At 34.2% G+C, this 25,840-nt stretch overlaps 1 protein-coding gene across 1 annotated transcript; it reads left to right on the forward strand.

Moving 5' to 3' along the window:
- Nucleotides 1-13,487: 13,487 nt before the first annotated feature.
- LOC121249072 (cellulose synthase A catalytic subunit 2 [UDP-forming]) lies at nucleotides 13,488-22,839 on the forward strand. Its single transcript, XM_041147730.1, has 15 exons — nucleotides 13,488-14,262; nucleotides 15,241-15,436; nucleotides 15,523-15,758; nucleotides 15,887-15,989; nucleotides 16,103-16,292; nucleotides 17,646-17,912; nucleotides 18,035-18,380; nucleotides 18,576-18,713; nucleotides 19,217-19,342; nucleotides 19,470-19,682; nucleotides 19,797-20,067; nucleotides 20,193-20,389; nucleotides 20,487-20,837; nucleotides 21,846-22,524; nucleotides 22,594-22,839. Exons 1-14 carry the CDS (start codon nucleotides 14,179-14,181, stop codon nucleotides 22,425-22,427), a joined length of 3,300 nt encoding a protein of 1,099 aa, XP_041003664.1. The 5' UTR covers nucleotides 13,488-14,178; the 3' UTR covers nucleotides 22,428-22,524; nucleotides 22,594-22,839.
- Nucleotides 22,840-25,840: the final 3,001 nt, after the last annotated feature.

Raw genomic sequence — 25,840 nt, forward strand, 5'->3', positions numbered from 1 at the left:
ACTCGTGCTTTAAATCGACTGCAAGTGGTTATGACGACAAAGAGAAATGGAGAGGGATTGCAGCTAGGGTTTGAGATCAATTGTGAAAACGTGTAGTTAGTTTCAGCGGGTTTGACCCGCAATCTATTTCAAACCGCTATTTTGGGTCGGGTCGGGTCGGGTCGGGTCTTACATACGGGCGGACGGACGAACGAACGAACCGAGTTACGTACTTTTTTGCACAGCCCTACCAATAACCCTTCACTACATTGGCATAAACATAATATATGTTGTTTACTCACGTTTTTCACTACATCTCCTTCACTCCATGTTTTTCATTAATGTTCAAGAACTTGTGCAAAAAGAGCACTTCATGTTTAATTTATTTTGAAAAAAAAAAAAACCGCATCTCCTTCACTCCAAATTCACTTCATGTTTAATGCTCAAGAACTGAATTCATATAAAGGAATTCACAAGATTCTAGCACATTCAAGTCCAAATTCACAAGACATGGCAACAACAGTCCATATAAATACCTCTTTATATATCAAAAGAGTCAAAAAAGTTACCAAAACAGTCCACAAATTACCAACACAAATTATCAAAACAGTCCAAAATAGTCCATATAAATACCAAAAGAGAATTTACAATACAGTTTCTAGTACAAAAGATAATATCCAATTCACAAATTACCAAAATAGTCAACAATCCACACATTTAGTTGCTACCCAGCCACATATTTATCCAGCCCACTTATGGCTGGGCAGCCACTAAATTCTCAAAAAATTTAATACTACCAACATTAGAAGTTAGACACCTCCATAAGGTGTCAAAGGAGATATAGATGTACCTCCGGAATGGGATTTCGATTCCTCAAAAATTGCTAGTTGAATATTACGGAAATATTCTTGCAGCATAGCATTCATGCCACGTAGATCTAGCATCATCATCTTTGCCTCGAACTTCTTCTTCTTTAGTTTAAATACTGCATTGCTTTTTTGGTCTACCTTTAATGCAGCATTTCTCCGTTTTCCCATGATCGTCGCTCTATCATCAATCATTTTAGCTAACGCAATCTTGATCTCTACCTCTTTGTCTTCCATCAACTTTTGCTTCCTCTCTCTTTCTTTCTCAGATTTTTAGCTTGGATGTCTCTCAGCAAGAACTTCTAGGTCCTCCTCGGCTATATCACCATCAACTTCACCGCACACATTTTCTTGTGGTATTCTCTTCTTACCAAAAGTGGATATGTGTTGCTGCCATTTTGGTTGGAGTGCTCCATTGTGAAATTAGACACTACCATCTCTTTCTACAACATATTTGTCTTCTCAATCTACAAAGGTGAATAAATATTTGTTAATTCATAAATAAGTCCAACATAATTGCATAATTAAAGGAGAATGGTACATACCTTATCTTACTCTGTTGTATCACTCGAGTGAAATGACTCTACCTATGCTATATATGCACAAAACTTATTTGTCCATTTTTTTAATCGTAGACTACCGATTCATCAAAGAGTCATCAGAACAGTTGGCAATGTTTGATTTTTTATATTCATGATAAAATATGGTAATTCTTTCTCACATTTGAGTAGACTTTTTATCAGTACCCCTTATCGAATCGATGCTAATGTTGAGCCAAGCTGAGACGAGGAGGTTATCTTCCTCTACAATGAAAGATGCACCTCTTTGAACTTTTTTTTAATGATGTCTCTTTTCACTATCATTTGGGGTTACTTAGACCACAACATAAGAATATTGCATTAGAGTGCTATTACAGCCTCCTCCTCCGCTTTGTAAGAGAGTGGTGAAGAATGGGTCATCATCAAAATGTGTGTCCATACTTGAAAAATGTTAAATTTTCAAGGAATCAGAAAAGTTATCCAATATTGAATTCCAAATTCACAAGATTCCAGCACATTTTGGAGATTTCAGCACATTCACAAGATTCCAGCTTCATTTGCCTTGATTTTTAAAAGTAATTTATTTTTAAAAATAAAGTGAGAGGACAAATGCAAAGCAAATACAAGTGCATACCAGTTGCCTAATTGCCTTACAAACCAAAACACTCTACTGTTATATTCTGACACCAACAAAATCATGATATTTGCATGCAATAATAACACAAAAAAAAATATTACTGGTAAAAAAAAGAAAGAAAAAGGCAACCAAGAAGTCAAGAATGTAGATGTAAATGGTTTATCTAATTATTTGCTTTTTATAGGGTCGAAAATCTGTGAATGCTAGTGATGTTTTGATGGTGTAAGAATGGTTATGTTGATCTCGCATTGAAATTAGATATTTGTTACCTGCCAAACCTTTCATTCCAGGGAAGGCAATGTAACTAACACAGAGCCTGTAAGATCAACAGAACCATCCTCCCAAACCTCTCATTACAGGCTCTGTGTTAGTGAATTGGAACTGTAAGTTGTATTTTTTGTGGTCTTTTTTACTGTAATTCTCAAATTTCACATTAACGAGCATTTGTACATGCCAACAAAGAAGGCGAGTATTGACAAATAAGAATATGAATGAAGAAAGAAATAATTAAAAACTAGAAATTCAAAGAAGTGTCCACATCATGATTCACAATGGTTTACACATTGACCTTCATCTTATAAATTCAAGTTATTTCAAAATTTTACATTTTACTAATATCATTAAACCAAGAAAAAAGGAAATATGCCAGCAAACTTGCATAGAAGTATCATTACAAGTAGAAACTTAGGCATGGAATAGCCCCTGGCGTGGACTAGAGAGGAGGCTTGAAGTTCCATTTAGATTTTCAAATGGGATAAGCCTTACATAGTTCCTTTTTAACTCCCAGATCCTAAAGTACCAGAGGGTTTAAAAGAAGGTAGAAGACGACTACATCTATCCAGTGTCTAATGTGTATCAAGTAAATCAAAATAGTCGAAAGAAAATATTATATTTTTTGCCCAATTTCTCCTAAAATTAGAGTACATGCACTGCGTCTAGAAAAGTATAATATGCTATTGTCAATGGGGGAATCGAATAATGTAAAGCCATGATATGTAACAGACCAAAATATCCAAATCGCAAATCAGTTTTTCAAGAAACTAAGAAAATCTAAACGCAAAAAACTAAGAAAATCTAAATCCAAAAAACTAAGAAAATCTAAGCAAATCACAGAGAAAAAAAGGGAATGCTTCTTGATAACACACTACGCATGACCACAAAGAAATATCCAAATCGCAAACCAAAATACCAAAATCGCAAACAGTTACATGGAAATACCCAAATCGTGATTTTTTTGGGATAGATTTGTGGAGAAAATGTACACTTTCTGGACGACGATTCACCGGCAAGGCAACCTTGTGACAGACTGGTCCTTGCAAAGCATAACACACAGTGATTCAATCACTTGATGAAGAGGAAATGAGAGAAAATAGAAAGAGAAGAGGGACAAGAAAGCCTACACAGAGAAGAGCGAGAGAGGAGTGAGGAAGAGACATTACCGTTTAGGCTGGAAGACGATGGCAGCTTGGACTCACGACAGAGCGAAGGGTTGTAAAAGCCCGCTAGAAATTCACTGGTGGAGTTTCTATTGATTTTAGGAATCTTATGAAAACCTCATAAGCTTTTAAGAATCGACCAATCACACAGGTTTTAGTCTGTCAACATAATCAATGTTGGCACTCACTATAGTGCTAGAAATATGAGTTTAATTATTTGAGATAGTTAGAAGTTTCAAAATGCGTTATGGTCTACGCCATTATACTCAGTTAATTATTTAGGATGTAATGGCGCAATAATCCATTTTCATAATGTCTGTTCAAAATTGTGAAATTATTTTTAAAGGTACTTTAGGGTTAAATTTAGCAAACGATTTTTACTATAGGTTAATATGATTATTTAGGATTTTTCAATACTCAGTTTATTATGCATTTTTCAGAGTGAATAGTAATATCGATAAGCGTACCCAGTGCAGTGTTTTCAAAATCACAGTGTGGAATGTCCAAATTAGATTAGAGTAGTTTTATTTAGACATTTAGCAAGACTTTAGCCACACATAGTGAATAGTATTAGACACTTGACACCATGAGGAACCATTGGATAGATTTGTGAAGTAAGTCAAGTTGTGAGATCATGTCATTTAAGCAAAACTTTGTTCCATTTGCTCAATCAAATTGTGTCAGACCAAAGAGGGTTTCAATCCTAGCGAAACCCTAGATGGTTCGGATCCAATTGAAATCCCAAAATGTTGGTTGAAACCGAAACCCTAAACGGTTTCCCAAACTCTAAAGTTGGCCTCCAAACCCTTTTTAATCTTATTTCTAGTATTGTGTTTAATCACTTAATTAAACCACTTTCACATACTATTAATTAATCAAATCCTTGTTATGACATCATTATGCAACTTTTTAAACTTTGAAAATTTTATTCGACCAAAAAAAATTGGATTTAGGCTTGTTAGCATTCCAAACCCAAACCAAATCCTATTTAAACCCCAAATTGAAACTCACTTGGTAGAGGTCCACCAAGGCCCAAGAATTTAGCCACTTTGGCAAAATTTCTTGAAGAAGTTTCCTCCTCCACATGACAAACCATTCATTGTCATTGGCTGCACTCAATAGTGCATTGATATGAAGGAGCAATCCACCCCATCAACCTCCATATCTCACAGCTGTTGCAAGCAGTCCTTGCCCCTCACTATTCTCCAATTTATGTCACATAGCCAACTCTAATAAAGAGTTATTCAAGCCCATAACTTCCCCCTCCAGGAGTCTAAAGTCGTGCAAGACACATTTCACTCCCTTTTATCACTTCTTCATCACGTTCTTAGAGAGATTCAAAAGAGCTCTTCCGAGAATATTTCTGAGAATTTTTGCATGGAGATTTTCAACCCATTGCAAGTATTTTCGCATGATAACTCCTACATAAAAGTTGTTCATATATAAGTATAGTTTCCGTGGATATCTTATTAGTCTCATTTCATACTCATTTGATTGGTCAAAAGTATTTTTAACCATAAAAATGTCATTCTAGGAGTGAAACTAGAAAATATGTTATGTTTTGGAATTTTTGACCAAGCTAATAGACATATCTTGGTCCAAAAATTTTATGCAATGTTGTTAGCATGTGTTTACGAAAGTTTTGTGGTTTTTTTGCATGAATAAAGCTTTTGATGATAGATTTCTTTAGACCTAGAAACTTGAAAACTGGAAGTAGAAAAACGTTTTCTATTTTGTGAAAGTTTGAATATCTCGTAGTTTAATCTTATTCCAAAGGCTTTGATATTTGTATTTGATGATCCTAAGTCTCTTATATACATGTTAGGATATTATTTTGAAGATATTTAATATTATTTTTAAAGATATGATTTTGATATGCACAAGGATTTCGGTTAGACCTAAGATTTGATATTTTTGGGTTAGATCCATGTTTTATTGAGTTTTGGCCATGTGATTTTAAGATTGATGGTTGGATATTCTTTAGCATACATATTTAAACCATGTGATGTTTTAGTTTGAAGATCACATGTCTTTAAGTCATGGATCAAGAGATTGATCAAAATTAGTTGAGAGAAAAGTTTTTGTTTTTGGACTAAGTGTAAAACCAAAAATTTCAAGTGCTGTTTTGTGATTTTTGGTGACTTTTCTAAAACATGATTGATCTTAGGATGATATGAATATGTTAGAAGTAAGATTTAATTTTTTAGAATTCTTGGAGATGTTTTTATTAAGGCCAAACTTGTAATTTAAGAGTTTACTTTTTGTTAAAAAGTTTGAGTCTTCTTACAAAAAGTTTAATGTTGATGATTAACTTTTTCTTAATGGATATTTTAAGTGCATTTAACTTAGGATACGAAGATCTTTGTTACAAAATTTTGATTTAATCATGAGTTTCGAATATGGAAGAAATTGTAACCAAAATCAAGATAAATGGCCTATGAATGTTTCGGCCATAGTGAGTTTTTCTTAGTTGTGAATGGTTTTAAATTTTTCTGAATTGATATTTGAGTTTAGGACAAAATTTACATGAGAAATATAAACTTTGGTAATTTTTAGAGTTAGGATGTAAAATCTTTAAGTTATGGGTAAAATGATTATTTTTTCACATATAAAAGGTAAAATGATAATTTTACTCTAAGTTGTCTCTTTTCACATTTTTAATTATTAGTAATTAAATTTCTAATTTTTGGAATACCATATTACAGTTTTTCGTATTTCACATGTTATGTTCGTATGTTGTTATATATGACATGTCATGCCATGTCATCACATGTTTATCTATTACATAAATTATTCTGTCATGAAAAACTTATTTGTTACATAATATATTATGTCTCATGTTACTATATGTTGCAAGTTTGCCACATTACGTAGGTCATCTGTTACATGTATTTCATGTCACTTAATATTCACTGTCAAATGTTACAAAATATTGTTTGTTATATGGTATGTCATGTTAGAAAATATTGTTTGTTACATATATGTTATGTTATGAAATATTATCTATTACATTTATGTCTCAAAGTATGTCATGTCTGTTATCTTACGTTCATGTCATGTTACGCTATGTCAGGACTTTTGTCTTTTCGTATTCATGTCATCTCGTTTTAAATACAGTTTGTGTATCTCGAGAACAGTCTTATTAACTTATTCATGTTAATCACAACCCTAAGCGCTAGGATGAGATAGTATCCTAGTGAAACTCTTTTGTTTACACTGGAGCATCTAAATAGATATGAAATTCCTTAGGATGACGAAGTACAGTCAACAGGTTGCAAATGAGGCCTAATTAGTTGGTCACCAGAGAGCACTAGACACTAACGCCGATTGAGCCACACTTTATTTTACGTGTGTCCACAGCAAATGTGGCACAACCAATTCATGGGGCCACAACAACTGTGTAGCATACACTATGTGAGACACAACGATTGTGACACGTAGAATACGTGAAGCCATAGTAACTGTGGAGTATGTATTAACGCACTCACAGCTGATATAGATACATGTGTTGTGATGAAATAATCGGCAATGACACATGGCTCAAAGGGGCTTGTATATCACCCGATGGTCACTGTTATTAATTAAGTTTATTGAATAAGATTCTAAATTCATGTATTTCACATTCAAGTCATGTTTCACGTTATGTTATGTTCAAGTTCACGTTCATGTTAAATCTTTGGATAGTATTCTGGCATCGTTAGTCAAGTTACGTGAGTTACTCAATGAACTAACCCAATGGTATATTTTGGTAATGTAATTATGGGGCCAGGTCTCTATTGTTTTGAGATTATAGTCTTCTGAGACCGTGCTATAATTATGGATGTTTATTTCGTTAAGTATGCATGAGTTATGTTTTAACTATTTGAGATATTATAAATTTGGTGCTTAGTATTGCTAAAAAAAAAAAAATTATCCGCTGTGAATATTGCATAATGCTAGATGCATGTTAGGAACATTACATCTTATATGTCATGAATGGAGGCAGGTAACATCATAATGTATATCCTGACGTTTCGAATGTCTATTCGACCCCAAGCAGAATTTGGGGGTCTCACAAGGGTACTTGCGGTTGAAGAAGACGCAGGACTCACGATAGAAAGAACGGTTTGTTTGAACGTTTTGGGATGAAAAAAGGGAAAGTGAGATAAATGAGATGAAGAAAGAGAAAAGAACAAGGGAAAGAGAGAGGGAAGGTAGATGAAATAATAAAATATACATTTCAAGGGTGAATAGTAGCTCGCTATGTTTGGAGAGGAGCCCAAATTTACTGTAACTCAAGTCTTGAGCTTTTGGACTTTTGGCTAGTCCAATGTAGATGTTTTTTTCTCACATATAGTCAAATTATGAACTTACCTTGGTATTTGGCTAGACCGTTGCCAATGCTCTAGTAGAGTTTTCCACAACTATATTTTTGTATTCTTGAAAGGGTAGGTGTTGATGCATTTTTCGGTTCAAGCCTGGAAGGAAAAAGAGTTAATGTTGCAATTGACGGCTTATGATAGTGGTTTAAGCAGGACCAAACATTATTTTATTGTGTAAAATTGGTTCCAACATACATAGCTCGGCTGATAATGAAAATTGTTGACTTTGGGATGTTGATATTGAAATGTTGCTGATTAAAATTCTTTCATTATAAATTGTTTTTTAATGAAAGTCATTTCATTATAAATTATTTTTTAATTAATCCGATTTTTCAAACTAATGTCAATTTAAGATATATTAATGTTGGGAAACAATAATTTTATTTATTACTTAATATATAGAGTGTATTTGTAAAATATTAAAAAAACAAAATAATTTATTATTTCAATATATAATATTATATTTTTATTTGACTTTGAGATGAGTGGCACTATCTCTATTGGTTTGGACTTTAGCTAAAAGTTCTAGTTTTAATCAAAATTTGAACTTGACAATGACAATGCTCTAAGATGAGAGAGTTTGAGCATTGGCATTGAATTGATCATTTTAATTTTTAAAATTTGAAGAATATGTAACTTTTTAATTTTTAGCTAATCTAAGACACTTAAAATCTACATTAGATTAGTCATCACATTCTCTATAATGATAAGATATTATTATTTTCTATTATTTATATTTCTTTAATTATTTTTTATTTTTTAATTATTTTTTTATTTTATTTTCATAATATTCAATAATCTCTAACAATCATATTCATTTTCATTTTCACAATCTAAAAATCTATAATATAATAATTTCACATGTACATATTTGTGCATTATCTCATATGTAAACAAAAATCTCATATGTACAATCTATAAAAATCCTATATCTATAATATAATAATATCAAAATATAACAAAATAACATATGAAAAAATCACATGAAAAGAATGTGGATGATAGAACTGCTACAATACATATTTCAAAAGAATGAAAAGAATGTGGATGATAATCTCAAAATATAATTAAAAAAATACATTAAAACTTGCTACAGTAAATTTTCATATTTGAAAAGAATTATAAAATTATTGTAGCTCATATTTTAGATGAAATCAGTTTGATTAATTTAATGTGGGCTAAATGTAGATGATATTAACTAAATTTGAAAATGAAAAAATATTTGGCTAAACCAATACCCTTAGGACCCGTTTGAGAACACAATTATTTTTAAGTATTTCAATTATTTTCCAATTCAATATTTTTTTTTAATTTTAAAAATTTAATAAAATATTTTAATTTAAATTATTTTACTATTATTTATAAATATTTTTAATATCCAAACGAGAGCTATCTTAGAAGATGTCGCTGCTCTCAATCTGGGTGTAATCCCAGCCCGGTCCTTAATTGAAAATTTCTAAAGGGAGTTCAAAACAGGCCCATCGAGGGAGTAATGGAATATATGTATCTAATTTGGACATGATTATAATAATATTTTTCTAGTTGAGAATTAGACATAAAGGAGATTAGACAAGAGAAAGTCGTACAAACTCTTTCTAATCGAATTTGATTCATTACTTAGACCATTAATACTAATATATAAAGTAAATTAATATTGGACTTCGAATCCAAGATTTTAGCATCTACTAAATTTTTTGTTAGTAATATAAAGACCATTAACGACAAATGAAATTCCGACATAACTAATGTGTTATTAATTTTCATATTACAATAGAAATATTAGAAATAAATTCGATTTTTTTTTTTTAAATTCACTTATACTTGTTTGTGAAAAATTCTCATAGTAGATGTTTGAAAATAATTTTTATCTTTTTCTATCTTATCTTATTTTAAAATATTATTTAAATACAAATATTTTTAAATTAATCATTACAATTTTTTCAAATTTTTAAATTTTTAAATACTTCAAAATTTTTAATTTTCGGAATAAAAAGAACATATATTATAATAATATTTTAACTTTATAATATTTTTTATTTAATATTTTATCTCTCATTTTTTAAAATTTAATAAATATTAAATTTAAATTATCTCATTATTTTTTTTTATAAATTATCTTATTATTATTGATAAAATTCTCAGGAGAGGAATTATTTTTCATCTGACCTGATCTCAGCCCGCCATAAACCCTTGGAGGGACAGGACGAAAGACAATAAAAAAACAAAAATGAAAAAAAAAAAAAATGAAAAAGGACGATTTATAAGTTTGGAAGCCAACTCAGAGCAAACTGTCTACTGTGCAAAAGACTTTTAAGGCGTCCGTACAAAGCAACACAGATTTCATTGCGTGAACTGGCGCTAGCTAGGTTGTAACTTGAAAGCGTACAGCACCTGTCCACCTTCCCAGGTACCTGTCCCTCTTCAATTTTTTTTTTATTATTTTTTCTTGTGGTTTCCAGTTCACTTTCCATCGAAGCAAACGAAGGGCGCCAGCTGTGTCCTGTCTGAGCTCTGTCGTATGGGTTTATCTTCAAAACAATCATCAAACAAAAGTTGTGCTCCAATGAAATCTGGACCCATACGGATTGAAACTCGCTCGATGGTATCTGGACCCCACTTCACATGGTTTACCAAGCTGCTTGTCTTTTGGATTTGGGAGTCTTCCTTAAGTAATAATTAGCTCCTAGTTTGGTGATAATCATCCACATTATTACTGGATCATATCACCCAAATTATTATAAATAAATAAATTAGAAAATAATTCCCATCATGAGAGTCCTATATATCCAGGTTGTACCTGGTTCCGAGTCAAACTTTGACCCATTAATTAGACGTACTTGTTTACCAATCTATTTATTGACCCATTAAATACAAAAATACATTAACACCATATTAATTACTATAAACATATTTATATTTAAAGTTATTTTTATGATTCTTTTAATTTCACAAGGTTTTTATAAAATATTAAAATCATTCGTCTCACCGCTAATGTAAAATTCTTCTACGTTAAAAAATTATTTGTGTTTTGAATATTATACATTAGATATTATTCACTTTCATATTTTATATTTATAATTTTTTTATAAAATAGATGGATATTTTTTTATAAAATATAAGATATAAAATAATAAATAGTGACTGATAAAAATAATTTTTTATAAAATATTTACGAGGATTGACATGAATGTCTTTATATATATATATATTATAAATATGCTTTTTCATTTATAAAATCTTAAAACTTGGAGGTGGGTACACCAGAAAGTGTGTTGTGAAATGCAATTCACATGCATTATGGCTGTCTAGTTAAGAGTTCACCTTGTGGAAAAGCAGAGAGAGTGACATGAAAGAGTCGTCAAATTAAAGAATGTGGTAGAAAACCTATAACACTTGAACACGTATCTGAGTCGATAATCATTGATTGCCAGGTTTAAAAGTTAACAAAAGTTTATTATATATGATCGATTTGGCGATTTGTATTCAATATTGTAATCGTGCAAGTTAACCAACCCCAAGCCAAAATTCAAAAGGTCAGCTTTTCATCAACTTTTGCTACTCACGAGAAAGGAGAAAGAAAATTCTATTTTATAGTAACCACTCATTTGATCCACCGACAAGTGATCTACATGTGGAAGAGTTTAATTACTTTTAAAAAAATAACATCTAAAAAAAATTAAAAATGAATAAAATTAAATACAGTATGTTGTGTATAAAGATGATAAGTAATAAAATTCTAAAAAAATTAATGTTAGATATGAGATGAGTAAGTTTTGTATATTCTTTTATAAAAAACAGTGTCTATTTTTAAAAATTTTTCGTGAATTTCATATTTATTTATTTTATTTTTTAATATTATATAAATTATTTCCCTTAAGAAAAAAAAAATATTTGCTCAACGATTTTGTTTTATTTTATCCAAGAAAAACATCATTTCTACATACATTCTTAAAATAAATAAACAATATATTTATACTCATGGAAACGTACCTCGGGGGTTCTTAAATGGGAGAATGGAGAACACGTAGGATTTGGGTAAGGGTATTTAAAAAGAGTAATTTTAGATATAATTATAAAATGTGTAAATGTTGTATAATCATTTTGAAAAGAAAAAATTAATTTTTTCTTTTATATAAATCTCATATTTTATTCACTATTTTTAAAATAATTACGTGACGATTATATAATTTATAATTATAGATGTTTTTTCTCATTTAAAAACATATTCAATTTCACGCTGCATGGTTAGACCTTTCATGCTAAGAGTCGTTTATATGAAATGGTCGAGTGGGGTTTAAGAATTAAGATACTTGAATGTTTTTTCCGGTACAGACTGTACAGTACCCTGATTTGAAGAATCGGGCGTGGTTTGCGGACATGTTTTATATAACTCCCAATCGTGAAATTATGAAATTTGGATTGAGTTAGACTTTTGAAGAGTCATTATTATAATTTTTTTTAAATTTTTATATAAAATATAATAAATAATTTAATTTTTTTAAATTTTAAAATAATAATAATATAAAAAAATAATATTATAACAATATTTATTTTTTTTTACTTTTATCTTTTATTTAAAACTATTTTATCTCATTTCTAAATCTAAACTAGACCTTAAAAGATAATGTATTCTAATTTATTATCCCTTTATAAATGACTGCACTATATTTATATATTTGAAATTGTTATAAAATATTATTTTAATTAAAAATTAAATATGCAGAGAAAAAATAAATAAAAAATAAAAGTCGAATCCGAGATACTAGAATACTATGGGTGCATTGATGAACCACATTCTCATTAATGTAATAATTATGCTGCGTGTTATTCTCAATATCTTAAAGATCACAATTACAAAATAATAATAATAATAATAATAAAAAAATTAATTGTTTGGTGACCAAAGAATAAGAAGGTTAGTTAATTTGTCGATAAATTTTATTTCAATTTATTTCATCTTATTTTATTTATAAAAATAAACGAAATTTAAGTAGTATAAATAATCGTTAAAACACTTGGCTTTTCTATCATTGGCAATTTTATTTTTTATTTTTTTGAAAACATCATTGGCAATTAAGTTTATGTTAAATGAATAATATTGATTGATAATCTATTGTCTCGAAACAAAGATGAACGCAATGGCATGATATATCCATTTTTGGTGAAAATAGAAACAAACGATTTAAAAATCTGAAACTCATCGCGGGATATCATAATCTATGATTAATATCTTTACATTCCAAATTAATAAAAATAAATTTTTTTTACAGATATTAGACTAGAGTGAGATATTAAAATCCACAGCTATGAAACGGACAAAGACCAGTCATCACGCTAAATAGTAAATACCAGTCAACACTTTATTAAAGTCAACAAATACGAACAAATTCCACACAGAGAGAAAGAGTTTGTGTGCGCGCGCACGGTAAAAAGGAAGAAAACGCGTTCGAAGTAACAAGGAAAGAGCAGAAGTAGAGCTTAAAAACAAGAAAGACAGCGATAAAAGACACCAACTATGCAGCGTGCGTGAGCAGTGCAGACTCTTGCAGAGATCCTACTTCTTAGGTTTCTCTCTCTACACTCTCTCTCTCTCTCGTACACACTTTTTTCCTTTGCACCAAAACCGTGAGGGAAAAGGGACATAAAAAAAAGTTGCCTACAGGGAACCACCAAAAATCCTTACTCCGAAAACAACCTCATTTAAGAAGACGACACAGATCACCATTTACAAAATCTAAAACACATGCTGTGTATTATCAATTAACAATTTTTCTTTTTTTCATTTTGCTTATATTCTATATATACAAAGTTACAAACTGGGCACAACCCAGAGCCACCACCACCATCTGGGTCCTACTTTTCATTATCGATCCCCTTTTCATTTTTCTTTTTCTTCGTTACACATTTTCTCGATCACTCCCTTCTCTCTTACGCGTCTGCTTTTCCAGACATACACACTCTACTCTCTCTCTCTCCTCCCTAGGACTTCCCCTCTCTATAAACCCTTCATTGAGTTCCAAGATTCAAGACCAGCCGGGTACAGAGCAGACTTGGCTTGTCGAGGAATCAAGATCAAAGACTTTTTTTTTCCCCCTTCAAATTAGAAGAAACAACCTTTATTATTCTTGGCAATTCCCTCCTTTTTCCCCTGCCCTTTTCTTTTGACCATTCTGTATGCGAGGTTTGCTTTTCCCGTGGTGGGTGCTCACCGGAGTCGTGTGGAGCGCAAAGTTGGATCTTTTGGGCGAGTTAGAGCGACAGAAACGGTGCCAGATCGGTTTCCCCGTTGAGGTTTGGGATATGATAAGCTGTGCTTTGTGGGTTTGAAGTGTTTCAGATTTGCTTGGCCTTGTTGTGTGCATGATGGACACGAGGGGTCGGCTCATTGCTGGTTCTCATAATCGAAATGAGTTCATTCTGATCAATGCAGATGAGAATGAAAGGGTAAGATTATAAGAGTACTCCTTATTTTGATTTTTCTTTTGATTTGGGGGATACCATTCTTTCAATTTTTTTATTCAATTTGGGGATTGTTGGAAATGGGAAAAAAGGCGGGGTATTTTGATGCAATTTGGATATCTTTGCTTCTGACTTGCTTGATGTGCTTGTTAATGGATAATTGATTTTGTGCCTTTTGCTTTTCTTGCTCACATTTTGATATGATTTAGGTATGCTCAGTCCAGTGTATGTCTCTGTCTAACGTGGACTCAGCTTCACTTATAATAAATAATATAGACTCGACTCCTACAAGAATTTTATCTTTAGATGAGATTCTTGGCCTATGATGTTGATTTACTGTTTGTATCCAAAAGGGAGTCCCTAGTCTTGAGTAATAACAACTTTCTGTTGTTAAATCAGTTAGTTTCTTGACATGGGCCAGGATAAATCTGTGAACTTTAAGGTTCCTGTCCTTCAAGTTAATTATTTGAATTTGGTGGGGTTTTTTTTGGTGTTTCACCCTTCCCGACTGTCAAGTTTTATTGGTATCTCTAAAATCTTTGCAACTGTTGGATAAGTCGTGTACTATCGATTGTGAAATAATTGGGAATGCCGTGGGAAATACTGATTTACATATTTCAAATAAGATACGTTGAGTCATTTGTTATTCCGGATTCATAACATACTGATCAAAAGTCAAGGATAAAAATGATAATCTTATAAAAACTAGGAAAGGAGGCTGGCGTTCTTGGTCTAATTGGACTTATGAATCTTATTTGGGAAGCATTTAGTCTAATTCAGGAACATGTTAATTTAATAAGATTCAGCAAAGTGAACTCTCTCTTTTGTATTTTGTTATTTGATTTGGTAAGCGACAAGTTAAACTTCCAGTACCTTTAATTATCTACGTTATCCTGCCGAAGCTGCACCCTCCTGTAATCAGGTGCCTGTCACACTGATTTTTTGGTTTCTGGGTCATTGCAGATAAGGTCTGTGAAAGAATTTAGTGGACAAATATGTCAGATTTGTGGGGATGAGGTGGAGATTACTGTAGAAGGAGAGCTCTTTGTTGCCTGCAACGAGTGTGCATTCCCTGTGTGCAGGCCTTGCTATGAATATGAGAGAAGAGAGGGCAATCAGGCTTGTCCTCAGTGTAAAACTAGGTACAAGCGCATCAAAGGTGAGATTATTTCTGCATTTTTTTGTTTAGTTATCTATTGAACACTTAATGTTTAGAATTTCTCTAATTAGTGATGTGAATTGCAGGTAGTGCTAGGGTTGAAGGCGACGAGGAAGAAGATGGCATTGATGATTTGGACAATGAGTTTGATTATGGAAACCTCAACGGTCTTGGTTCACAAGAAGTTTCAGAGGCAATGCTCTCTGCACGCCTTAACACTGGCCGTGGCTATCACTCTAATGCATCTAGAATACCTACACACTCAGAACATGAGACCTCTCCCCTTAGTTCTGATATCCCTCTACTGACCTATGGCGAAGAGGTAAATCAGTATGAATTCAAATCTTATTCCTCGCCCTTGTGTCAGTAAATGTTTATTTTCATGTATACGTGGGTGCAGATATGCGTGATGTGATGAGCGCCTTGTAATGATGCTTTTTTCTGTTTTAGGATTCTGAGATTTCTGCTGATCAGCATGCACTTATTGTACCCCCATTCATGGGTCATGGAAACAGAATCCATTCAGTGCCTTATACTGAACCATATGTACCATGTAATTTTCACTGAAGTAGTTGCATCCTTTTTTCCATTTTTTTTTTCCTATTGGTTTAGATTTCAGTTTTACTTAGATGGTGAGCTTAGAGCTTTTTAACGTCTGTGTCACAGTGCAACCCAGACCAATGGTTCCTAAAAAAGATCTTGCAGTATATGGGTATGGGAGTGTGGCTTGGAAGGACCGAATGGAGGACTGGAAGAAAAGGCAGAATGATAAGCTTCAGGTGGTAGAGCACCAAGGAGTCAATGATGGTGGAAATTTTGGTGGAAATGAACTAGATGATGATCCTGACTTGCCCATGTAAGTGACTCCTCACTTTGTCCCCCTTTCATGGCATGTTTTTATCCTTTGACCAAAAACCAAAAATGCTGTCTCAATTATGAGTACTTTTCCTCTTCTTGATTACCTATCAAAAAAAAAAAAAAAAAAAATTTACGAGTACTTTTCCTCAAGAATAAAGTTGATTCACGTTATGAGAAGGAGCATTCTTTTATCTGAAATTCCCATAAACATGTACATGGTAAGAAAGGATCTTGCTACGACTTCCTTCACACATGAGAGCCCATGAAATGCATTCTGTTTACTGTAGATCTCGATTGTTGATATATTTGGGTGAATTCAGACCTTTCGTAGTCCTTCCATTCCTTTTCAAACAGAGAATGGAAATAAAGGGGAGATAAAAAGTATTTCTGTTAACTAAGTTGCTTGCTTTTAATTATACCTTTTTTTTTTTTATAAGTAAAAATTTTATTCATCAAAATGTAATAGGCGAAACCCATGTATACAGAAAGTATACAAAAGAAACACCTAGTTACATTCTAAAACTAAAAAAGCAACGACAAAAACTCATTGACAGCCCCTCCATTGAGTACAATAGTAGAAAACCAACTAAGAACTTATAAAAAATTTTCAGAGTTCATCTGCATTGCGTTCCCTATTATTAAAACACCTCTCATTTCTTTCCAACCAAATGCACCCATAATACACATAGGAATCATCTTCCATGAGGCTGCCACTTGGGAGCAAGTATGAAGACTGGTCCAGCATCCTAGTAAATCGACCACTGCTTTAATTATACCTAGTATTGTTTTTCATAAGTAGCATTTATTTGTACCTAGTTGAGTGCTAGAATGCCTTGGCGGCAGCTGATTGTCTTAAATTAATTGCATTCTGTACATTCTCCTCACAAAAATGCTCCCATTGACCCGTGATATACTTACCTAGGTGCCCAGGTGTGTGCTATTAGAACTACCTTGGTGCATATATGGGTTTTCTTGTGATAAGCTTTGACACTCTACATGCCTCGGCTTTGGGGCTGGATCTGTGGTTATCAGTGAGAAATATAACATTTGTTATGGAATCCTATGTACTTGCATGAGTTGTGATCACTCTCCATCCACACTCTTTATATATCTACATTTCTAGGTTAATATAAACATCTTGGGTTGTTACTGTGCATGAATTTTCTATCTGATATGTAGTACTCAGTGCATATGCATTTCGTGGAAGTGTTAATATACTATATTATGGTGGTATGAAATTAGCTTGAAAGTGTTATTTTTTCCAACTTCTGTACTGTGCCTTTCTTGGCTTATTGATTTACTTTTTGGACTATTTACTAACTTTCTTGATATATGTGTATATAAAAATCAGGATGGATGAAGGCAGGCAGCCCCTTTCGAGGAAATTACCCATCCCTTCAAGCAAGATAAATCCGTACAGAATGATTATAATACTACGCCTTGTAATCCTTGGCTTATTTTTTCATTATAGACTTCTTCATCCAGTTAACGATGCATATGGCTTGTGGCTGACATCAGTTATCTGTGAAATATGGTTTGCTGTATCATGGATTCTGGATCAGTTCCCAAAGTGGTACCCAATAGAACGAGAAACATACCTTGACAGGCTATCATTGAGGTAAATAGGACTTGTTTAAAAATTTATCTAGTGCCTTGTTTCATATGCCCTAATCATCATCAGTCTTGTGGTTTCAACTTTTCATATCGAGTTTTACAATTGAACATTACTTTTTCTCTCAGGTATGAAAAAGAAGGGAAGCCATCTGAGTTGGCCAGTGTAGATGTCTTTGTGAGTACAGTTGATCCTATGAAAGAGCCTCCTTTAATTACTGCAAACACGGTTCTTTCCATTCTTGCGGTTGATTATCCAGTAGATAAGGTTGCTTGCTATGTCTCGGATGATGGTGCTGCAATGCTTACTTTTGAAGCGCTTTCTGAGACATCTGAATTTGCAAGGAAATGGGTTCCTTTCTGTAAAAAATTTAATATTGAGCCAAGAGCCCCCGAGTGGTATTTTTCACAGAAGATGGACTATCTGAAGAATAAAGTTCATCCAGCATTTGTTAGAGAAAGGCGGGCAATGAAGGTATTGGCTTCTCTACCTGTAGTTTCTTATATTGAAAACCTTTTAGTTCAAAATAATATTGAGATTACCAAATCATTTTAAGACCTTATATAATTTTTTAAATAATTTTCTTGTCTTAATTTCATGGTTTAAAGGTTAGATATGATTAGCGTCTGATGAATGATGTTATTTGACTTTTCCATTTTGTTGGTACAGAGAGAATATGAAGAGTTTAAAGTTAAAATAAATGCGTTGGTAGCCACAGCACAAAAGGCTCCTGAGGATGGCTGGACAATGCAGGATGGGACTCCATGGCCTGGAAACAATGTACGGGACCATCCTGGCATGATTCAGGTGAGGCTTCTACAAAAATTGTTGGCTATATTGTAAAGTATCTATGTTAAACATAAATGGGCCCTTGATGAAATGTCCTTACCAACATGTTTTCTCTCTGGGGACTTGGTTTGACCATTTTGCTTGAATTATCCAGCTGCTTATAGGTGATTTATAATCTGAATTCTCAAAATTGCCACTTATGGTGATATTATCCCTCTTATGCACATATATTCCCTTTAAAAGAGATTAACACACTTGGAAGATTTATCTGGGGTACTATTAGGTGCTAATTATGTGCATAGATTTTGCATCCAAGATGCATGCTCCTTGTGCCACATTGACAGTGTTCCTTGGGCTTTCATAGACTGGCAAATTGGCAATTGGTTAGTCTAAGGGTAGTTGCAGGCTTCCCAAGTAAAAATACTAATAAGAGGTTACCTTGGGTAACGGGATGGGATGAGGTGTGATTTGGGGTTCTGATGTTTATGTATTCCACTTAATATGAAATCTCATTTCTGCAGGTGTTCCTCGGCCATAGTGATGTTTGTGATGTGGAAGGAAATGAGTTACCTCGTCTGATTTATGTTTCCCGGGAAAAGAGACCTGGGTTTGAACACCACAAGAAGGCTGGGGCCATGAATGCTCTGGTAAGGCTGATGTCTATGATAATGCTTCTAGGTTATTCTTCTTGTTTCTCCTTCATGTACATTCTAATAAATAAATAGTGCATGATCCACAATTTTGACATTAGTTTATTCATGATAATCTTTGAAGGTACGGGTCTCAGCAGTTATCTCAAATGCTCCTTATCTTCTGAACGTTGACTGTGATCATTATATTAACAATAGCAAGGCACTTAGAGAAGCCATGTGTTTCATGATGGACCCCACATTGGGAAAGAAGGTTTGCTATGTGCAGTTTCCTCAAAGATTTGACGGGATTGATCGTCATGATAGATACTCTAACCGGAATGTTGTATTCTTTGATGTATGTGTACTCTTCTTATTTGTGTGTTGTATCCATCCATCATCTATTTGTTTAACTATATATTTTTATGCACTTCTTTGTTATTGCAAAGTCTAACTTCTCCACTGAAAGCAGATCAACATGAAAGGCTTAGATGGTTTACAAGGACCCATATATGTTGGGACTGGATGTGTTTTCAGAAGGCAAGCACTTTATGGATTTGATGCACCTGCCAAGAAGAAGCCCCCTAGCAAAACCTGCAACTGTTTGCCAAAATGGTGCTGCCTATGTTGTGGCTTTAGAAAGAACAAGAATGTGAAGACAAAGGTGAAAAAGAAGAAACCTAAGCACAGGGAAGCATCAAAGCAGATACATGCACTTGAAAATATTGAAGAGGGAATGAATGGTAAGGATTCATTAGGGACTAAGAACTATATGCCAGCTTGAGTCTGAAGGAAAATCTCTGTGACAACTGTTATGTAATAAAGGAAAATCTCAGGAGAGTAAGACTAAACCATGTTTCAATTGCAGAATCAAGCACTGAAAAGTCATCCATTATGTCGCAAATGAAATTGGAGAAGAAGTTTGGGCAGTCTCCAGTTTTCATAGCCTCCACGCTTCTGGAAAATGGTGGAGTTCCTCAGAATGTCAGTCCTGCATCACTCTTGAAAGAAGCCATCCAAGTCATCAGCTGTGGATTTGAGGATAAATCAGAATGGGGAAAGGAGGTAAGAAAAAAGAACTCTAAAGGTCATTCAGGACTTACACTCTAGATTCTCCCTTAATCACCAAATTGCCCTCTAAATTTTTTAACATATAAACTAGGTTGGCTGGATATATGGTTCTGTAACTGAGGATATCCTGACTGGATTTAAGATGCACTGCCATGGCTGGCGGTCTGTGTACTGCATACCCAAGAGGCCAGCATTCAAGGGGTCAGCTCCTATCAACCTCTCAGATCGTTTACACCAGGTTCTTCGGTGGGCCCTTGGATCCGTGGAAATTTTCTTAAGCAGACATTGTCCAATCTGGTATGGCTATGGCGGCGGGTTGAAATGGTTGGAACGATTTTCATATATAAACTCTGTTGTTTATCCTTGGACATCCATTCCCTTGATTGTTTACTGTACTCTACCAGCCATCTGTCTTCTCACTGGGAAATTCATCGTTCCTGAGGTAACGCCCCTCTGCTCATTTTTGTTGCTCTATTTGTCGTAATTTGTAATTCATCTACTGTTAACAGCATGTTGAAAAAACCAGCAATTATGAAATGAGGTGTGGAAGTTGGGTTGGACTTAAATTCTCTACAATTATCTACCCCAAACATTTTCTGCAATTTGATGAGAAAAACACAGCATGCGGACCCACAGTTTTTGGTGTTTCTCATGGGCAGTGCTTGGACCTCAATATTAAATATTGTGGGGTCTACATGTGGTGTTTATCCTAACTGCAGAAAATGTTTTTGACTGAGAATTGTATAGGATCTCGATCCAGTTGGAGAATTGTATAGGATCAATCCAGTTGGGTTACATAAATGCTCAACTTCTTGTTTTTTTTTTTTTTTTTGGGAGGGGAATATTTGTGTTTCCTATGTTCGGTGCTACTGAGATTTACTAATCAATGAAAAGTATTTTATTGATTAACTGAAAATTGCATCTAAAGGGATGAAGCATCGATTTTCTGAAATGCGGCCTTCTATTTTATCTCCTCTCTCCAAGATCTCTCCCTCATTCCTCTACACTGGTACCACCACCTTGCCCTCCTGGTTCTCATCCTTTTGCACCATTACCTCTGTTCCCCCTCTCCTTCATTACTCCTTACTGCCACTGCCACCGCCACCTCCGCTCTCCCCCCTCCACACTCTAAACTGCCACCAGCTCCAACTTGCCCCTTCCCCCCATTTCTCTTCACCTCGACATCACCTCCCTCTCTTCCCTCTCCTTGGTCCTACCCATTGCTACCACCACCATCCCCCCCTGGGTTCCTGTGGTTGTAGTCTCATTAAAATGATTGGAAAGTGTGCTTCTGGTTTGGTTAAGGCTGACTAGATTTGTTTGTCATGTCATTTGAGCCCCCTTGAGTATATACTTTAATCAAACATTAAGTTCTTCACATGGCCTGATTTAACTGCTGGTTTTCTACCCAGTTTTGTGCTAACTGAGGGCCGTTTACTTCAATGTACAGATAAGCAACTATGCAAGCCTAGTATTCATGGCTCTCTTCATATCTATAGCTGCAACTGGAATCCTCGAGATGCAGTGGGGTGGTGTTGGGATAGATGACTGGTGGAGAAATGAGCAGTTCTGGGTTATTGGGGGTGTTTCATCGCATCTTTTTGCCCTCATCCAGGGTCTACTCAAGGTGTTGGCCGGTGTCAGCACAAACTTCACGGTTACCTCAAAAGCAGCAGATGATGGAGAATTTTCAGAACTCTACATCTTCAAGTGGACATCATTGTTAATCCCGCCCACAACTTTGTTGATTATAAATATAGTTGGGGTGGTGGTTGGGATCTCGGATGCCATCAATAACGGGTACGATTCTTGGGGTCCACTTTTTGGTAGGCTATTTTTTGCCTTATGGGTCATTCTCCACCTCTACCCCTTCCTCAAGGGATTACTCGGGAAACAAGATCGGATGCCAACCATTGTTTTGGTCTGGTCTATTCTGCTGGCCTCAATCTTAACTCTTATGTGGGTTCGAATCAATCCATTTGTGTCAAGAGATGGTCCTGTTTTAGAAGTTTGTGGGTTGAATTGTGATTAGGATACGTGAATAAAGCTTTAGTTTCTTCGCAGCTGCTACAATTTTCCAGGATAGTTACGGTGTTGCAGAAGAGATCATTTGTTCTTTGGATAGAGACATTTCATCTAATTGCACGAACTTGTTGGGTCTGTAAGAAAAAAAAGGGGGTTGCTCAGAGGCGGACATTATATGTTTGATAGGGTTTCATCGATTCTTTTATTACATTCATGTGGCTTCTTTGAGGGTTAAATTCTTCAGTATCTGTATTAGAAAAGAGTACTGAATCATAATTTATTCCCTTAAGTGGGAATGTCTCTTATATATATAGGTGTCGTAAAGATTAGTTCAAATGTCTGTATGGTTGTTATCATACTCAGTAAACTGTCATCATGTATGTTCATTTGGAGTTCCCAAGTATAGTGGATTTTGTTCACCTGTTTTCTTCCTTCTATGCCTATAAAGCCAGACTTCTACTTGCTAAATTCATCTCAATGGAGGCATTGAATAAATTAATTCCAATTGTTCACATCAGCAGAAAGTCTCTGTATGTGTGAATGGGATTTTACTTGAGCATAAAACTTGTTCATCATGGATGAACAATTACTTGAACTATCAACCTTTTAAGAGTTAAATTTCAACTAAGGTTGTGTTGGGCTAGTGAGGTGTTCGAGATATTATGTGAATATGTGAATAGTAGTAAAAAAATAATGATAGAATATTGAATAGTAGGGGAAAAGTAATAAAAAATAATAATGAATAGTAGTGAAATATTTTCAAAAGAAAAATGCTGTGGACAATCGGGTTCGTGTCCTTGTCATGGCCTTGCATCCGACGCGGCAAAAAATCAAAACGGCGTCGTCTTTGTTTTGGGTCTTCGAAGGGTTCCCGTCTAATGTTTTGAATACCGTACCAGACGCCGTACCGGTACCGTTTCGGAATAGCGTTTCGAGATAACGTTTCGGAATAGTTGATATATAAATAAATTATATATATAAAAATTATATTCCAAAATAATAGTCTATATATAAATAAATTATATATAAATACATATATATATAAATTATAAATAGTCTAGTCTGAATTGGGGGTTAAAAAATAAGCTTGTAGTTTGAAAAAATGAAAAAAAAAAAAAACACAGGTCGAAATATCGGCCGATACCGGCCGAAATATAGACCGGTACAGGCCGAAAATAAGGCCGGTACGGAACAGGTATAGTACCTATACCGGCCGAAACAAAAAATTTCGATTGTACCGGCCGGTACAGTACGAAATTTAAAACAGTGTTCCCGTCTCCATCCCCATTTCATTTCCCACAAAACACACTTCTCTTCTTCCCCACGCTTCCATCTTCTTCGAATTGCTGTCCTCTTCTTCTCTGAATCCCTATCTTCTTCTCCAAGCCACAAACGGACCTCTCTTCTCTTCTCACCCCGAAACGCACCCCATGATTACAAGTAATCTTCTCCGAATCGCTCTATCTTCTTCTTCTCAATCCCTATATTTCTTCTTCTCCAAGCCGCAAACTGACCTCTCTTCTCTTATTCGAAACGCACCCCACGATTACCTTTCATCTTCTCCGAATTGCTCTGTCTTCTTCTTCTCCAGAAAGTAGATTTCTTCTTCTCCAAGCCGCAAACAGACTTCTCTTCTCTTCTCCGACACAAGCCATGGGGTTAGTGTTTCGGGGCTTTCCTCTCCATCATATTCATCGATCTTTCTCCATGAAGCCACTGAGCCACACCCATGATTCCACGAAGCCACTGGTCTGAAATCCCCTTCCCACAAAGTCCCGAAACCCTAACCCTTTCAAAGTTCAAAACTTTAAATACACTCCATACCTGCACTGCCACCAGCGACACAGTCGTGGGAGAGAACAGAGGAGCTAACACAGTGTTTGGCTCCTAGGTAAGGTTCCATTTTCCAATTTTGATAGCTGCAATTTTATTTTGAAGTTCTGCTATTTTTTTATTTGGGAGTTTCTCAGATTTGGTACTGTATTGTGACTTTTTCAGATTTTGTGAGTCGTGGTTTTCTAATTTATTTGAGGTTTTTGTTTAGCGACAATATTGTTTATATGGTTTCTGAATTTCGTGGGTATGGATATTCTGGAAGTGGTTGCTGGGGATTGATGGTGTTGTTTTTAATTTAATTTTATAATTAAAGGTTGTTGGTGTTATTGTTGTATTGGTTTATAGTTTCATCATCTGTGATATATATTATATTAAGTTTCCATATTAGCTCGACTCAGAAATTAGGTTGATGGTGTTGGTTTATGAATTTTGTGGGTATGGATATTCTGGAAGTGGTTGTTGGAGATTGGTGGTGTTGTTTTTAATTTAATTTTATAAGTAGAGGTTGATGGTGTTATTGATGGTTGTTGGAAATAATCAACAATCTGCTTCCTACGCCGCATGCGTTGAAAGTATTGCTATGTGATACTGTTTTTTAATCTCAGTATTTCTACCACGGCCCGCAATACGTGTCGGCTATTTTGGATGGCTGCAAATTTATGCTCTTCATGTTTAGATTCCAGGATTTTCTTGACCTATTTCCCTTATTCTAGATGGTTGTATCTTTTCGTATACTCCAGTACTTGGGGTAGCAGCCTTTTTGATTATCAAGACAATTATTGACTTATAATAATAAGTGCATGATACTTTGGTGAATCTTTTGTTTTCACAGAGATCTGGATGAAAATTAAATTTTGTGATTGTTTAACATATTCCTGGTTGAAATGCTACTTTGGATTCATTATCATTCTCAATCTGCATGAGTCTTATCGCAAGTTGATAGTTGGGCATATGCTTTGTTCGATGAAACATGCTTACATGTCTCATTTTGTCTTTGTGAAACATGCTTTGTTATTGATGGTGTTATTGTCACTATCATGCGAATTAAAAACAACATTTCTGCATTTCTATGTCACAACCAATCTATGTATGTGCACAAATGTCTGTGTTTCTATTATTTTTGTATATGCACCATGATCAAACCATTAATAGTGATAAGAGTTAAATATAGAAATTGTATATTATATTTAGATGAGAATGTGAGTACTTTGCAGATTTAATTACATGTGACTCTTCTGAGTTATTGTGTCTTTTTCAACCCAAAATGCATACCTATGGCCAGAGTATCTACCCACAAGTTTCAATCTGATGCAGTTCATCAGAATTAGTCATGAACCCAATTTAATCCATGTAGTTTTTTGGATTTCGCGTGTAACAATTTATAAAACATCATGTTAGAATGTCGTTATCATCATCATCAATGTCTTCTTCATCGTTTACAAAAGGTACTTTGGGACAAGCACACTGCTTCTGTAAGGTTGATACCACATTGAGATATTCAAGTACTACAAGAAATCTAGGACGACCCTTCTTAGGGTGTCCAAAGTACAATACAAAGACAACTACATTATTTGTACATCTATC

The sequence above is a fragment of the Juglans microcarpa x Juglans regia genome, chromosome 2D (assembly GCF_004785595.1).
Source record: "Juglans microcarpa x Juglans regia isolate MS1-56 chromosome 2D, Jm3101_v1.0, whole genome shotgun sequence".
Taxonomy (NCBI): Eukaryota; Viridiplantae; Streptophyta; class Magnoliopsida; order Fagales; family Juglandaceae; genus Juglans; species Juglans microcarpa x Juglans regia.